General features: G+C 35.3%; 1 protein-coding gene across 1 annotated transcript; it reads right to left on the bottom strand.

Annotated features, from left to right (window-relative positions):
- Nucleotides 1–483: 483 nt before the first annotated feature.
- acss1 (acyl-CoA synthetase short chain family member 1) lies at nucleotides 484–17,705 on the bottom strand. The gene is made up of 14 exons (XM_065267293.2): nucleotides 17,169–17,705; nucleotides 16,907–17,003; nucleotides 14,005–14,204; nucleotides 13,012–13,187; nucleotides 10,712–10,864; nucleotides 8,963–9,110; nucleotides 8,364–8,501; nucleotides 5,174–5,266; nucleotides 4,953–5,065; nucleotides 4,695–4,821; nucleotides 4,318–4,445; nucleotides 2,679–2,742; nucleotides 2,327–2,448; nucleotides 484–1,967 (listed from the first exon to the last, which is right to left on the bottom strand). The coding sequence occupies exons 1-14, from the start codon at nucleotides 17,506–17,508 to the stop codon at nucleotides 1,791–1,793; spliced, it is 2,076 nt and encodes a 691-aa protein (XP_065123365.1). The 5' UTR covers nucleotides 17,509–17,705; the 3' UTR covers nucleotides 484–1,790.
- Nucleotides 17,706–17,715: the final 10 nt, after the last annotated feature.

Below are 17,715 nucleotides of genomic sequence, written 5' to 3' on the forward strand. Positions count from 1 at the left end.
ACACCTGCTATTGAGGTGTCAAATATGACAACCAAGCAACCACATACATACACTTTTGATAACACGGTTTTATTACAAGGAGACTTATTTCTGGTAACTTAATTTGAGCGAGATTTTTTTTTTTTTTTATTAAACGAAAAAATGACAAGGTAAGAAAAAAAGAAAGATTTACAGAAAATTGAGTACTTAATATTTCAATAGTCAATAGTCCAAAGGGGTACTGTATAATTTAAAATCATTCATAAAATATGACAAATTTTGTGTACAAAGTGCCCGTTTTGTTTTGTGTATATGGTACTTTCCTATTACAATAAATAACCGTGTAATATATTGTTAACTACTTTTCAAAATACCTCAAAATAAAATAAAAATAAAAAATACATAAAATATGTCTACACCAATTTTGACCACACGACCCAATTTTCAACTAATATAAATTTCCACATCTTAATAAAAGTTTGAGTAGATACAATGATCAAACAGTTACCTTTTCATTTTTTTTATTATTATTATTGGAATGTCAGATGTACATACAAAAACAGGCCTGCAATAAGAAAAAAAAAAACTACAATTCTCAAAGACAGACACATTGCACCATAATCAGTTACAGTTCAAATATGAAAAGTTTCCTTTTCATTTGGGCGAGATCACAAGTATGGGTGACGTCATCTTCCGCCGTTTCTCAATCCGATGGCTGCAGCCTCCGGAGGTCGCATTTGCAGGCTGCATACGTCATCAAGCCTGTTAACTGAGCATTACATGCGCAAGTCATAATCATATTACAACAATTTAAGATTAACTAAGAATACTAGTCAACTTTATATTTGTAAAAATTCTGAAATAAGACAGTCTTGATGACGTATGCAGCCAACAAATGCGATCTCCGGAGGCTGCAGCCTTCGGATTGAGAAACGGCTATTGTAGCAACGAGGTAAATTCACGTCAGCATGTTTCAACTAAACTTGATCAAATACCCACGTTTTACTCCAAATAATTATATGGGGATATTTAAGTGCGGTATATCATATGCACTTTTTGTACCCAACAACGTCTCCCCTACCGGGAGATGGCGATATTTACAAAATATTTTCATTCATTTGCGAAAAGATTCAACATTGCTATGTTAATGCTAGTTAAACATATGTTTTTGTCAGACATTATTGTTTACTGAAGTAATAACACACAGCGAGATATTTTTTAAAAAACATTTTAATGATCAAAATAAAGGTTTTGTTTTTCATAATAAGGGAAAATACTGAACTTAAAAGAAATTAATTATAATTCCATTTCATAAAAACATGTGATATATGTGACATTTTAGTGATGATGTGATGAAAGCGGTCTATTATGACCGTCGTTGTTATGAACATTAAGACATAATGGCTTGAAACTCCTAAGAGGTTTCAAAGAAGAAAGACTGGGTAGTTGAGACTTACCAGATCACATCTGTTTTAAGCAGTGTGGAATAAAATCATCTCTCTTTCAAACGCTGACATTCCACACTGTGTGACACACAGCAAATCCCATCCCGTTTCTAGATATAGGAAAACACTGTGCAAAATGCTTAAATGATTTAGATGTGTGTGACATCTAAAGGCACGTTTACGTGTCAGTATTACAGAAGGACAGACACGACCCAAGTTTCACAGTGGTATGCTACTTAATTACTTTTAAATTCCCTGTGATCACAGTTTTGTATTCATAGTCCATCAAACCAAATATCTCCAGAATTTTCCATTCTCTGTAGATGACCGGAGGTTTCAATGGACCAAATATCCCAACAGTTCTTTTTACATCCTTGCTGCATGACTTCTGTAATGCTTGTGGGCCTGAACAATCTCCGAAACAACGCAAGGGTCGTCTAACGTGGAGATGTCCCCCATGTTGCTTGTGTCATTCATGGCTATCTTCCGTAAAATTCTCCTCATGATTTTTCCCGACCGTGTTTTAGGAAGACGCTTCACAACCTTAAACAAGAACAGAGATGATTTTCACAGCTGACAAAACCAAAAAATGCCACCCAGATCCACACAGACAGTGATGGAGAAAATTTTGGTATATCTGGCCTGTCTGTGAAATCCAAGTTAAAGTCTCATAATGTAAAAATGAGATTTGGAGCATCAAAGTTTGATTTCACATGACCTTCCTCAAGTCAATATTAAATATATCAAGGTTATTGTTCAGAGAGCGTTCTCTACATTGATTTTATGATTTCATGGAGAAAACTGTTAATCATCACTTTAGCTGGGATTTCACAGTCAGGGTCTCAAATCTCATACCATCAATAGAAGGAGGTGTTTTAATTATAAATATTTGCTTTATTTACCAGAAAGTGTTCAGGAACAGCATATTTGGCAATTTTGGTAGCCACTAGACCTCTCAGCTCATCCACAACAGCCTGTTGGTTCTCATATGCAGTTTCTTTTAAAACCACAAATGCGAATGGAACTTGTGAGCGATTGGGAAAGACAAAAAGAGGTAAATGTCAATATTAGGTAAAGCAAAATGTATGTTGATTAAGACAAAGTTTCTATCATTTTTATACTGTTTTGCATTGACCTAGAGGGAAGTAAAGCACAGTGAATCAGGTCAAAAGGTCTCTGGGTGCTAGGGGCGTTTCAGATGGCTCATAAATTAAAAAAGGCGAGAACAAGTTTTCGACATGTCATGGTTCTCACCTTCTCCTTTTATCTCATGAGAAATTCCAATCACTGCAGTCTCAGGAACATCTGGATGTTCATCCTAATACCAGAGATACACAAAAAATACCAAAATGTTTGATTTTATATTTGTATATTAACTCTCTGCAACACAAAATGTTTTTTTTTTCTGATGTTCTGTATTACGCCTAAATATTTTATTTTATTTGTGCAAACCAATTGACTAATTGAAAGAATTAACAATTCTTAAATTAAGATGTATTTTCTTGATGAGCAAAATGACCTAAAAAATTATTATAGTATTTAGACAAAAAATATTATATAATATAATTTGTGCAAAAAATTTGCCAATGGGGTAAGAAAATAAATCTTGAACTTTTTTCTTAAACACCTAATTCAAGAAAAATTTAATGTTTTCTTGTTTTAAGCACAACTTCACGTACATTGATATTTTTAGACTTTGTAAGGTTATTTCATTCATCAAGAAAATGGATCTTGATTTAAGAATGTTCAGATATTTGTACTTAAAACAAGACCAAAATACTAAACTGCAAAAAAAATATTTTCAAGAAAAAAAAATTATTTGTATTTTTGTCTTGTTTTCAGTAAAAATATCTAAAAATTCTTCAATTAAGATGCTTTTTCTTGATGAGCAAAACGATCCAAGAAAATAAGTCCAAAAATATCAAATTTAAGTGATTTTGTGCATAAAAAATAAAATCTGCCAATGGGGTAAGCAAAAAAATCTTGAACATTTTTCTTAAACACTAAATTCAAGAAAAATTGAAGAAAAAATTGCTTACCCCATTGGCAGATTTTTTTTGCTTGTTTTATGCACAAAATCACTTAAATTTGATATTTTTGGTCTAAAGACAAAATACCACTGCAAATATGACTTAGTTAGTATTTTTGTCTTGTTTTCTGTAAAAAAATATCTAAACATTCTTAAATTAAGATGTATTTTCTTGATGAGCAAAATGACCTAGGAAAATAAGTCTACTTTTTAGACAAAAAATATAAAATTTAAGTTAATTTGTGATTAAAACAAGCAAAAAAAATCATCTGCCAATGGAATATGAAAAAATTTCTTGAATTAAGTGTTTATGAAAAAAGTAAACTTATTTCAACAAAAGTTTTCCTATTTCATTGGCCAATTGTTTGCTTGTTTTAAGCACTAATTTACTTAAAGCTTATATTTTTTGTCTAAAAACTAGATCTAGGTCAGTGGTTCTCAAACAGGGGGCAGCGAGATGGTGCCAGTGGGTCCCCAGTTTTATGACATTTTATAAAATACATTAATTTATCATGAATTCTGTGTAATTAAACCTAAAAAAATAAGGCTACTAACCAAAAGTACTACGTTGTATAATTTCATGTTTTATTTAATTAAAATGTTAAGTTTTAGAACTGTTTTTGTCATAAATTTTCTTTAGGGGGGCCGTGAAGGAATGGACCGTACACAAGGGGGCCCCCCACGCTGAAAAACTTTGAGAACCACTGTCCTAGGTCATTTTGCTCATCAAAAATTTCATCTCATCATTACATTTTAAGACTTCAGCCTGGATTTCACACACATGGTCACATATAAATTGTCAAATAAGGTACTGATTTCCAAGTGACAAATACTGAAGATTGATTCAAAAGCTGTCAAGTTTACCAGAGCATCCTCTATCTCAGCGGTGCCCAGCCGATGCCCACTGATATTAATGACATCATCCATTCGTCCTGTGATCTGATAGTAACCATCTTCTGTGCGATACGCCCCATCACCAGTAAAATAATAACCTAAAAAGTGACATCAATTTAAAAGGTACATCTCTGTAAATACAACATTGATTTTAAAAAACAAAAAAAGGAAGTGAAACTAACTTGAAAAAACTATAAAAGCTCACTTGGAAATCTAAACTCAAACTTTATAAAATCCCTCTTCTACCCTTAGCTTTGAAGACAAGGTCAGAGCGCTTCAATAATTCAACCAAGAGCCTACAAACGTTTCCCTTCATGCCAGGGGCAGCTTCAAGGGGTTTCACTCACCTGGATATGGTTTCAAATATGCATTCACGAATCTCTGGTGGTCTCCGAATATGGTCCTGGCCATTCCCGGCCATGGTTGGCTGATGCACAGAGCTCCACTGACATCATTTCCAGTTATCATCTGTCCCTGTTGGCAACAAAGATGGTACAGTAACAATTATCAGGCCATGCATACCAGCAGTCTTAACCTACAATTAATCCACAAACAACAAGTTACAGAGCAACGAGTCAGTACACAAGTAAACAAGTATAGATTACCTTCTCCCCCATCAGTGCCGGCTGGATGCCAAAAAAGGGTCTCATTGCCATGCCAGGCCGGATTTCTGCTCCAGGTTCAGCTGGCAGTGGGGCAATACACACACCGCCAGTCTCTGTATAAGAAGCATTCATTAAGACTCGCAAACAACTTTACAGTAAAATAAAAACAAAAGTAGATGAGTACTTTCCAGTCATCCGATAATGAGTGGATCTATTTTTACCTGTCTGCCACCATGTGTCCACCAGAGGGCATCGTCCATCTCCGACCACATTATGGAACCATTCCCACGCCTCACGATTGATGGGCTCTCCGACTGTGAACAGACCAAACATAACTAAACACTCAAATATATTATACTTGCTAAAAACAACATCTCAGGACTCAACTGGTACTCGCTGGTATCTAAGGTGCAAGCACGGCCCAGATGGGATAAACACACTGTGTTTTGTCCTTAATGCTTTGGCACAAATCTCTGTTGCATTCAAAGGCTCTGTGTGTGTCTGGACTTAAAATGAAAAAAATTCATTAAGAGTCACTTAGTAAGCTGAACTTTAACTGTCGCACACACAGGCCAGACTCTACAAGGTCTATAGCGATTGGGTTAAAGGTTGTACCAATTCTAGATGACAATTTCTAAAAGGCCAGAGCAATATTTTAATGGAAACCAGATCTGGTTAAAATATGGTTAAAGGTCATAGGATCAAAACCCTTAAAGGGTGACCCATGAACTGGTGAGTTGATGAGTTTCCCATCACTAGCTTTACATAACAATGCATGGACTTTACTTTGTGGTAAGTTGCTAAAAACTGACAGTGTTAAATGATAACGCACCCTTATCATTTATATGCATTTATTAACTTGTAAAACTGTATTGTTAAATTAAATTATTTAATTCTGATAGACAATTTAGACTATAAAATGTAAACATTTTACTAGTAACTGAATTAAATGGGTTGATAATATTTATGCATTTGGCAGACACTTTTATCCAAAGCAACTTACTGTGCATTACAAGCTATACTTTTTATATGGCATCTACTTACTATTTTACATCTGCAATAATTTTATTTTGTGATAATCTGTCCTTCAGTGGCAAGGCCATATATTTTAAACTGAGTGAACCTTGGAATATGGTGAACATGAAGGCCTACATTCAATTTATAATTAATTAATTTTACAACATTGTACTGGTTAAATTAATTACATTATGGTTTGTGAGTCATGGGTTGAATAAGTTTCAGATCAGCAAAAAAGTGATGTGGGAAAGTAAAATAAGAACAAATCAAGAAATTACAAGCATATAAAATAGAAAAGAACAAAGTTACAAATAAAGTAAGGTCTAACAGTAGTATTTAGGTACAGAAATAGAATCATATACACATGAATAATAACAAGGTTTTCATTTTATAAATATAATTAATCTTTTTAAAGCTATAAAAAGTGACTTTTCCTTTTCTCCTTTGTAGTTTGATTAACATAGTGACACAAACATAATCATTTCTTATAAGAGGAACTGTCCCTTTAAGAACAGATAAGCGCGGATCCATACACCGACACATCTGATTTCTTTCTAAACTTCTTCACTTATAATAAACGACTATTTTTATGAGAGTACTTGCAAAGATTGTGGTATTACAAGATACACGGCAAAAAATGACTTTTTACTTAGTATTTTCAGTAAAAATATCTAAAAATTATGTATTTACTTGATGAGCAAAATGACGTAAGAAAATAAGTCTAGATTTTAGGCAAAAAAAAATTCAATTTCAGTGCTTAAAAAAATCTGCCAATGGGGTGTTTAAGAAAAAACTAATCTTATTTCACAATTTGGCAGATATTTTTGCTTGTTTTAAGCAACATTTCACTTAAATTGTATATTTTTTGTTTAAAAACTAGACTTATTTTCTCCGGTCATTTTGCTTATCAAGAAAATACATCTTAATTTAAGAACTTTTAGATATTTTTACTGAAAACAAGACGAAAATGCTAAGTAAGAATTTGTGTGTTCACTGCAAAAAATGATTTAAGAAAAAAAATTCTTAGTATTTTTGTCTTGTTTTCAGTAAAAATATTCAAAAATTCTTAAATTAAGATGCTTTTTCTTGATGAGCAAAACGATCCAAAGAAAATAAGTCTAGTTTTTTGACCAAAAATATCAAATTTAAGTGATTTTGTGCATAAAACAAGCAAAAAAAATCTGCCAATGGGGTAAGCAAAAAGTCTTGAAAATTTTTCTTAAACACTAAATTCAAGAAGAATTTGATATTTTTGGTCTAAAAACTAGACTTATTTTCTTGGGTCGTTTTGTTCATCAAGAAAAAGCATCTTAAATTAAGAATTTGTAGATATTTTTACTGAAAACAAGACAAAAATACTAAGAATTTATTTTCTTATAAATCAGTTTTTGCAGTGTATCTTCTGTCAAGCGCAAATAATTTATGTGTTTGCCTGCTTTTTGAAACGTGCGTCTTTTGAGTTTGTTTCCATGAGTGTGTGTGCAACAATCTTTGTTGCTCAAATAGTTTAAAATCGCTTAAATATTAACATTTGCAAGGCTTATAAACACATGCAAATGATAAACTGTCAACATAAATAGTTATTTCTGATTTATGATAACTTGACTGATTATTACAGATGCGATTAGTTTCACATATGCGAGGTTTTTCTGCTTTCCCACAATAAAAGTGTATTTCCTGACTGTGTGGACCAGTCGTCAATCTGTCAAGCATTAACCATTAATTGTATTAATTAACAGTATTTCATGCAATATTTTGTAATTTTAACATGTTTACATTATTTACAGTAGGCTAGTAGACCATGTCCATCATTTGTTCCAATCCAATAAAATCCTTTCAGGTCACTTTGCAATGTCAGTCTATATATATATATATATATATATATATATATATATATATATATATATATATATATATATATATATATATATGATGTTTTAATTGATATCATTGATGCCTCAGAATTCTACATTGATAAAGTTTTACAGCGTTTTGTGTCTTAAACTCGACTGAACAATGACGGAGAACACAGAAAAGGCGGATGACATCACAGTAGCGCAAGAGCGATTCAAGAGCAGACTTCCTTATGACTTCTCAAATTACTCTCATGGTACTTTGATGTCACCTGCCTTTTGCCCCACTGCATGAACTCAAACAAACCTAATGTCTGGGATACATGTTAGATGAAGGCAAAGCGTGCGTGTACAAACAATGCGCACATACCCCCACCGACCATCGCAAAAATAAAACTCATCGGATTTACATGATTTAGACAAGTCATCCCACCAAAATCAGAAAATACGGAAATCCGTATTTATACGGAAAAACACGTCCCTGAATCAAATAAAGGCAAAATGTCCCCCAAATTTTTTAAAGTCAGAAACAAAGCCTCACCAGATCCAAGCGTCCTCAGTGATGATCTGTCATACTTCTTAACCCAGCTTTCATCGTATTTTAGGAGTAATCTGATGGCAGTAGGAGCTCCATAAAACTGGTTTATTCCTAACCTCTGAACTGTCTCCCAGTAACGCCCTAAAACAACAATTTTTAGTTAGTTCAACTTCCAGTCCTCAAATCTGAAGGAAAGAAAAAGTAGCAGTCAACCCTATTTCAACCTTATTTTAACCTAATTTAAACCTTAAACAATACTGACACAAGCATATAAACTGAGTTTTATAGGAATGTTTATGGTCTGTATTGATCACTTTCACAGAGTACATTGCTTTACGACCACTCATGAGAGCTAATTTCCATTTAAATGCATCTATCAGAGGTCATGTGTCGCAAGCCAATTTAACACAATAAAGGCAGATAAGAATCACTATGCAGGTTAATGTGTCACAAGATGCAATCTGAGAAGAGTTTCCTTTGCTTTGAGGGATAGGAGGGGCAGAAACACCATCTAAACTGATCTACAGAAAGTCACCATCACCTCCCCCAGAAGATGTAATTTCATTATGTCTTCACACTTCATCAACGGTGTAGTATCTCACCTGGATCAGGGTACACAGGTGTGCTCTCAAATAAAACCGAGGTTGCTCCATTACACAACGGCCCGTACACTACATAACTGTGGCCCGTAATCCAACCGATGTCAGCGACACAGCCGAACACATCTCCTGGTGTGTAGTCGAACACATACTAGAACGACAGATGTGTGCAACTCAAGTTACATATCTGGATAAATGTGTCTATTGTGATACTCTGATATGAAGAAAATGACACGCCTTATCTGTCTACAGCCATTAAAACATTCAATATAATAATATTTAACCCTGGAGAACCCAAGAAGATTTCGGGTAGCAGCAATTAACAGCGGCCAAATTTAACCCGTGGGTTCTCCAAGGTTAAGATTGCTTATAGGCCCTTAAATGGTTAAACCACTGAATGTTAACACAATAGATTTGTGGATGCCTCAAGTAAAACATTTATGAGCGGACACACACAACACTTTCAGTTCAAGAAGTTCAAATATTATAAAGGTAAAGCTTCTGTGCGCTTTTTCTGTAATTCAATAACCAGCGCAAACAAAAAGTACAATAAAGTACTCTGGTGTTGCCATGGTTGTTTAGGACATGGCTGCACAGGAGCTAAATAATAGTACCATATGAATAAATATGGTGACCATTCAGTTCAATTGAGGAGCTCAGATGCAAAAGGGTGATTCTCACGAAATCCAGACTTTTTTAAAAAGCCATTGAAGCCAATGTTTTTTGCACATATAAGATTTAGGTCTGAACATACTATAAGCATTATTTTTAGAGGATTTAAAAAATGTTTCCTATAGAATTAATAAATTTTTTTAGATTATCATTATCAAAAATGATCATTACCGCAACACGATAATACATTAAATATATGCATTTACAAACTCATGTTTCGGTAATGAGAACTAAAACGTTGTCTAGGTACTATGACAAATTTTTTTTTAACTTTTATCTGGAGAGAAAAAATAAGAACTGCTTACCTGGTAGCCATCTTGAGTGTCACTGTCAATTATGTCCCTTCCAATTATTATTATTTTTTTAAATGTTAGTTCCTTGAAGGCTTAAACAATGATTGAAAATTGTTGGGGAGGATGAGAAAATTGGTCTTGGACACATTTATATTCCTTATTATTGTCTCTACATTTACGAATGATCACCAAATACCACATGTTTCTTTACTGTAAATGTTTATAGTATAACATACACTGAAGCTTTTTATTTTTTAGATTTTTTATTTATAAATATTTCCATGTCAAAAAAACCCAAATCCAGTCATGGACACGTTGCGGTAATGAAAATTTTCCCCTTAAATGTGAAAAAAAAAATTTGGTTTGTATGATGTCATTTGAAATCATGTGCAAAATACTACATGAAGAGATGTTTGTAACTGTATGCTTCTTATTTTGATACTCTTACTTTGAATTTACTTTTTTATCAAAATGTTTCATGACACCTCATAAATCTAATTTCACCCCAAAAGCCTCTAAGTGCCACCTCCGTCAAAAATGAGATGATGATATTGACCAAATGCTTTCTGCACATATTATACATTCATCAAATACTATTCAAATCTGCTTAACCCCAGCCTCGGCTCATTCAGAAATACCAAAAAATGATTAAAAAAAATGCACGAAAACATGTTAGACGCACTTAGAGGGTTTTGCATCTGAGCTCCCGTTTAAAACATTATTCAGATTTGTAAATCTGAAATGCTATGACAGAAGCAGCAGTAAAACACAGTTGTTAAAGACGCACCTGATGTGTGAGGGATGTGTAGAGCAGATAACCGGCCTGTGTGTGCACAATGCCCTTCGGTTTACCCGTGCTGCCCGAAGTATAGAGCATAAACAACATATCCTCACTGTCCATGGGCTCTGGAGGACATAGTGATGATTCCCTTGCCATGACCTGAGATTAACAATGAAAAATAACGTTAGTCAGCAATGATTTGCACTTATTTGCATTTCTCTGTGACTTGTCTCTGTTTTATGCAAGTCTGTTTTCTGGTTACTTGTTTTAACCGATTAATACTTTTTATTGCTGCGTAAATTTCTTCCTATCAATTTCAAACATCTGTTTAGATGGGTTAAAGAGTGCATATGAGATAGGATCGATGTGGCAGTAAGGTTTTTCGACACGCTTCATATACACAGCAGGAAGAAAAACATTCAGCGCCTTCATGCTCTTTGTGCGCAACTCCCGAAGCACCTTTACGCTCTTCGCCCACACACCTGGAGTGCATTCACGATCTTTGCGCACGCACCTGGAGCACAAACGTTTTTAACGCAAACACCTGGACCCCCTTACGTTCTTTGCGCGCACAACTGAAGCACTTTTAGGCTCTTTGCACGCACACCTGGAGCACAAACGTTTTTAACGCAAACACCTGGACCCCCTTACGTTCTTTGCGCGCACAACAGGAGCACCCTAACACTCTTTGCACGCACACCTGGAGCACAAATGTTTTTTGTGCGCACACCTTGGAACGCATTCACGTTTTTATCCTTGTCACTGAACTACAATGTTTTACCTATATCAAACATGAAATGCATCTTTAACCTGTCCTACTTTGTGTAGTATTAAAGGCAAAACTTTGAAATATTAGTTTAGCTCTTTCCATCCTTCTTACCTTTTTAATTTCATCCACTCTGTCATTTAACAAGTCTATACTGCGCCATTGTAAAAAATTAAGGCTGTTTTCGTTGCAAAGATTAATGTGAATATTTATTTTAAACAAGCTACGTACACGTTTAGTCCATTCAACCAAAACTATAACAGCCTGTGTAAGTTTTTAACTGCAATTAAAGTTTACCAATGCATAGGGCTGGGTATCGATTCAGATGTTCCAGATTGATTCGATTTCAATTCACAAGCTATCAAATCGATTCTCGATTCGATTTTCGATTCCGGTTCTCGGGTCACTTTTTATACTCGATTCTCGATTCAACTCAATGAATATAGATTTAATACAAATGCTATATTAATAAAAAAGAACAGTGAACAGCAGTTTACAAGTAGGTAATTAATAAAAAAATTAAAAGCCACAACACTATCGTCGTCGTCTTGCTTGCAAACTCTAAAATGCTTCCATAGGTGGCCTGAAACCGCGATTTTAAGCACTGAATAAATGAATGACAGGCTCACCCTTCGCTCCTTGGTAACATTGCGCAAGGCAAAAAAGAGGGTGACATCGAGTAAAGAAGACTAGATTAACGTTAATCTTACGTTCAATGTTTGCGAAAATAAACATGAAAGAAAAAAACGATTCGGCTCTTTTTTACCACGTTTTAAAAAACGATTAATTTAAAAAAAATAAAAAAAATTTGCCCAGCCCTACCGATGCATAGCCAGCTTGTTATTTCTTTCAAACTCTTATGGGGCATACACACCAAACGCGAGTTCAACGATTTGCGCGAGTAGATTACATACAAAGTCATGCCAATACACAATTATACACGTCCTCGCGTGGGGCGATCTGGATGACGCGATATGGGCGGCATTTGCCGCGAAAACATGCACTATTCGCATCAAACGCATCTTTGCCAAAGTTAAAAATATTCAACTTGAGTGAAAAATTCGCATGACACAAAGTTATACCCCGCGAGTAATCTAGAGCGAGTAACGCAATGCCCCACGTTTGGTGTGTACGTAGCATTACTTAAATGTATTTTTCAACCATCCAGTGCTTTCTCAACACGTCCCTGAATAAAAAATACTGCAGAACAGGCAGAATATCTGACCCTGATAAGCAACCCCCTGACTAGTAAAGTCCTGTCTTTGTACTAACTGGATGATTAACCTTACACTTTTGTCACATGATGGTTTGGCTTCTACACAAAAATTCAGCATAACTAATCAACAATGAAGCTAAAGCAGAAATAGCCTTTCATGACCCTTTGCCAATGGAAATTGCAGAAGTAGTCATGGCCGGACAATTCTCTTTTAACACTTCTGGGACTGTGGTAAAAGTAAAATAGCCTTAGTTTAATCTAAATCATGTTCCTAATTTGTCTTTATAACTAATCTACATGTAGTTATATAAGGTTGCAAGTTACCTCATCTAAAGGAATGTCTAGTTTGCCCATTGGCACACTATTGTTGGTCCTCTGGGCCACAAACACATGCTTGATAGATGGACAGCTCTTCACTGCAGCATCCACCGTGGACTTCAGATCGAAGATTCGGCCGCCCCTCACGCCTTGGTTGCACGTGATCACAAACTTGCACTGGGCTGCGTGTGTGGAAAATACAGAACAATGAAACAGCAATGTATCATTGTTGATATATAGCCAGTGAGTTGTCTGGCATATGTGGCTCCTCCAACCGAGCACTAAATCTACGTAAATGCATTATTCAAACAACAAATGACATAACACCTGAGTCTGTTTCATAAACATGCTACAGGAAATAAATCTACTTTCACGGACCAAACTTTAAATACAGTAGCATTTTGTTTAATTTTAAGGATCTTCATCTAAACCTCTTTTAATGGTTGCCCTCATTGGATTTTTTTCTCTAATTTTGCATTAAATAAGATCAGACTCACATCTGCTGTCTGTTTCAATAAGATAAGGACATGCAGTCCTGCCAGAGAACAAACGCCCTTTCAAAGCCTATCTCTGACCAGACACACTCACATTTATCCCAGGGTAGGCTGCATACAGGTTTTGTTTGGCTTTAACTGACTTTTACTAATCTAGTGTGTACAAAACACACAATGGAAACACACCTGACTTTCCAGATAGAGCTCAGCAATCCTTGGAAAGCATGTGGAGGTGATAATAGGCAGAGGACTTTAAACCCGGTTATATATAAATCCATTTGGATTTACTTTTAAAATCATGCTTTTCATCCTACCGTGCATTATCTGTATACATTATTCCTTTGAAATGTGTCTTTCCTTAAAATGTAATAACTTTTTTTGCCAAATTCAATGTTCTTGCAACTGAGCTCAAGTCAATAAAACCGTTGTTTAAAAACCTTCATGCGTGTCAGCTGATGTGAACACACAGTACACTGCTTTGTGAGGACGACAAACAATATCTTACCGTCCTGAATTCTGCCAGCCAGAGCCTCTGAGCTGAACCCTGCGAATACCACGGTATGAACAGCACCGATGCGAGCACAGGCCAACATGGCCGCCACCGCCATAGGAGAGACAGGCATGTAGATGGCCACGCGATCGCCCCTCTGAACGCCATATCTTTTTAATGTGTTGGCAAGGCGACATGTCATTTCCAGAAGCTCCCTGAGATCAGAATGTCACATTTAAGCATAAATATTTATAGCAATAAAATGACACAGCTGGCTAACAGGAAATACTCAAGTGGGAAAGTTTATATTCAGTAGATTTGTGATGATTTAAGGCTAGCTCAAGTGGTTAAAGTTTCAATGAACTTGCATAGAATTAGTATAACATTTTATTTATTTATTCAAGGTTACAATTACGCAAACCGTACTGAACATTATTGGAGTATATTCTTCAGTTCAGCTTGTGTGACTGTGGCGTATTATTTTTTCGATTAATCGACTAATCGGATAAAAACCTGACTTTATGAGCGTGCAGCTCACACTGTATGAAGAAAAAGCATCTGACTTTGCAGGTTCGCCGTCCAAAACAATGGTTGGGCGGTAGCAAGTGATGTCACAGACCAACAAATCGATATTTACATTTGTTGACAAATATTTTCATAAACGATTATTATCAATTAGTTGTTACAGCCCTAAACAGTAATGAATGATCAAAACAACACATCTGTATGTTTAAGTCGGCTGTATTTTATTAAAATTAAACTGTGAGTTGCTTAGGCATGCCGCACGTTTGCACCCATATGACTATAAAAAATAAAGACCAAACGGCACAAATCTACTTAACAAAATACAAGAAGTTTATCTGTCTGATTCATAACTTTTAAACATCCCATGTCAAAACAGAGAAAATCCAAATGCCTCTAGTGGACGTTCCCTCGAAAGTTGCTGCGATATGTACCTGGAGCAACGTATTTTAGGATATGCAGAAATGTATGCAGAGGTACCTATAGTATGAAATTAGGAGTGATGCTTCTGACTGATAAAAAGTCATAACAATAGAAAAATAAAATAATTTTAAATTAAATGACTTATTAAATGACTATATAAAGTATAATAGGGCTGCACGGTATTGAAAGAAAAATGCAACATGCGATAACTTGCTAAATGATGTGATATGCGATCGTAAAATCTATAATTTAAACTTACTAAAATTTACTTTCATTAAAATGGCTTCATCAATTTTTTAAGTCTAAAATAAAAACCTATCTGTTCAATAAGGCTTTTAATTCTGGTTGAAGCTCTCTTTTATCCTTTTTCTACATTGTTGCATGCTTTTCTTTTTCTCTTCTTGTTCTTGATTTCACGGTTTTTATTTTTTATTGTGTTATTGATGTTTTTAGCTATTCTGTTGTAAAGCACAGTAGTGCTATATAACTAAAATCACCATTGCCATAAAATATGTTTAAAAACCAAACATTGTATAACAAATAGGGCTGTAAAAAGATTAATCGCGATTAATCGCATACAAAATAAAGTTTATGTTTGCATAATATATTTGCATGTGTATTGTGTGTAAATATTATGTATATATAAAAACACACATATATTTAAGAAAAAATGTTTTTTATTTATATATTTTTAAATTCATATATATAAAATAAAATAAAATATATCAAAATATAAATAAATATATAAAATGTAAATGTTTCTTAAATACATACATGCATGTGTGTGCATTTATATATACAAAATAATTACACACAGTGCACACACATATTGTGCAAAAACAAACTTTTATTTTGTATGCGATTAATCGTGATTAATCTTTGGACAGCCCTAAAACAAACACACGTTTCACATTCTTTCTGATTACTGATCATCTACCACCACACTTTTAACAAAACAGAAGTATGAAATACTTCCACTTTTAACCAACACAGCAACAAACAAAGATTTAAACAGTAACTTTACTGTAGAAGAGTAAAGTGGTTATAATATTGCACATCGATCTTCCACATTTACTATAAAACTGCAAGTATAGACAGGACAGGAGTACAATGAACAGTAGTTGAGTGATGTGATCATTGCATGTGTGCTAGCTGAGATTAAACCCCATGACCTTTTGAACTGCTAATGCAAGTGTGTCAACTGACTGAGCCACAGGGCTCCTTCTAACTGAGCATATGCAAATAATGAACGGATAAATGAGAAACAGACACATGTTTAAGCAGACAGCCACAGTACAGTCTGTACTTTTCAAGTATGCAAGTCCCAAATGTTTATATTGGATTTCCTCCACATGTAATGAGATCAGGAACCAAACACTTTCACTTTCATATCTAATGTGAATATCAATGTCCCCTAACTTCCTGTTTACCCTTAACAGGAAACAAAGCACATGCAGTACTCCGCTGATGCGTCATTTACAGTTAACAACACAGCAATGATTTTGTAATCTGACTGCTTTGTCGAATCCTTGAAATGACTCGCACGAGTGACTACAATCACTCATTTCTCCAAAATAAACCTGACTAGATAAAACCATCCTGCTGATAGTTGTGTTGTTGTGGTAAAACATGAGAATATGTGTGTGTGTGCAGACTCAGAACGGTAGATCATGTAAATATTAAGCCAAATGTGAACAGCATTGATCTGAATCTCAGCCAAAAAAGTAAAGCTCAGAGCAAGAAAGTATGGGACACATTCCTGCACGAGTACACTCAAAACCTGCCTTTGTCCCCCATTAGATAGGGGGTTGTCTTGTAGCTTTTGAATGGGAGGGAACCCCCACACCCATCACTTCAAAAGTGCATACTCTCATACAGTACCATATGTTAACTTTAGCCTGTCCCAGACAGTGCCAAGACTGGGGGTGGAGGTAATGATAAGGGACACATGTCAAATTCTCATCAAACCTACCTGTAGGTGATCCGTACTTCTGTGCCAGCTTCATCCTTTTCCCATATTAACGCCACTCTGTTTGGATCTTCTGCCACGTGTACATCCAAACAGTTCACTGTCAATCAATTGAAAATATGGGGGGTTTGTTATTAATTTAATTTTTATTAAAAAATGGCTCTTTGTGCAACTTCATAGCATGTGACAATTTAGGGGAAAATGTATGCTAAAACTTGGCGTTTGAAGTTTTATGTCTGACAGACGAATCAAGTGTAAAACTTACCAGACACGTTTAACTGACCCCCAGTAAACCAGCTGATTTTCCCGCTCGAAAGATCGCAGTCATTTACACGGTCGAAAAGTTTGGTCCATGTCAGCCTCTCCCTTGCGATAGATCCCCAGAAATTTTCTGGGTCTTTGACTGACAGCTCGTATAAATCCGCGTACGTCTTTCCCGCGAGATGCGAGCTGAGGTCCAGCTGAGGCGCGGTCACGCTGGACAGAGATCTTGCGTGGCACTGTGAGATGAATGTAACACTTTGACGCAGACATTTCTTGCTCCTGAAGGTAAAGTTTTCCCTGGAGAAGTAGTTCAGCAAACTTCTACTCACTCGCCCAGCCATTGTTTTGTCTAAGACTTGCAGAGCTGAAGTGAAGTTTGCTCAGGCTCCTCGGAGCGTGACTGTTTCTCTGAAGAGAGGGAGGAGGAAAGTTGTTGACCAAAGAGCTGGTCTGAAAGAAAACTCGCTCCAGGACACTTCAAACCGCCCCCAAATTTAACTTCTGCATGTATGAAGCAAGCCATGAATCATAGATGTTCTGGCTTTCAC

The sequence above is a fragment of the Paramisgurnus dabryanus genome, chromosome 17, assembly GCF_030506205.2.
Source record: "Paramisgurnus dabryanus chromosome 17, PD_genome_1.1, whole genome shotgun sequence".
Lineage (NCBI taxonomy): Eukaryota > Metazoa > Chordata > Actinopteri > Cypriniformes > Cobitidae > Paramisgurnus > Paramisgurnus dabryanus.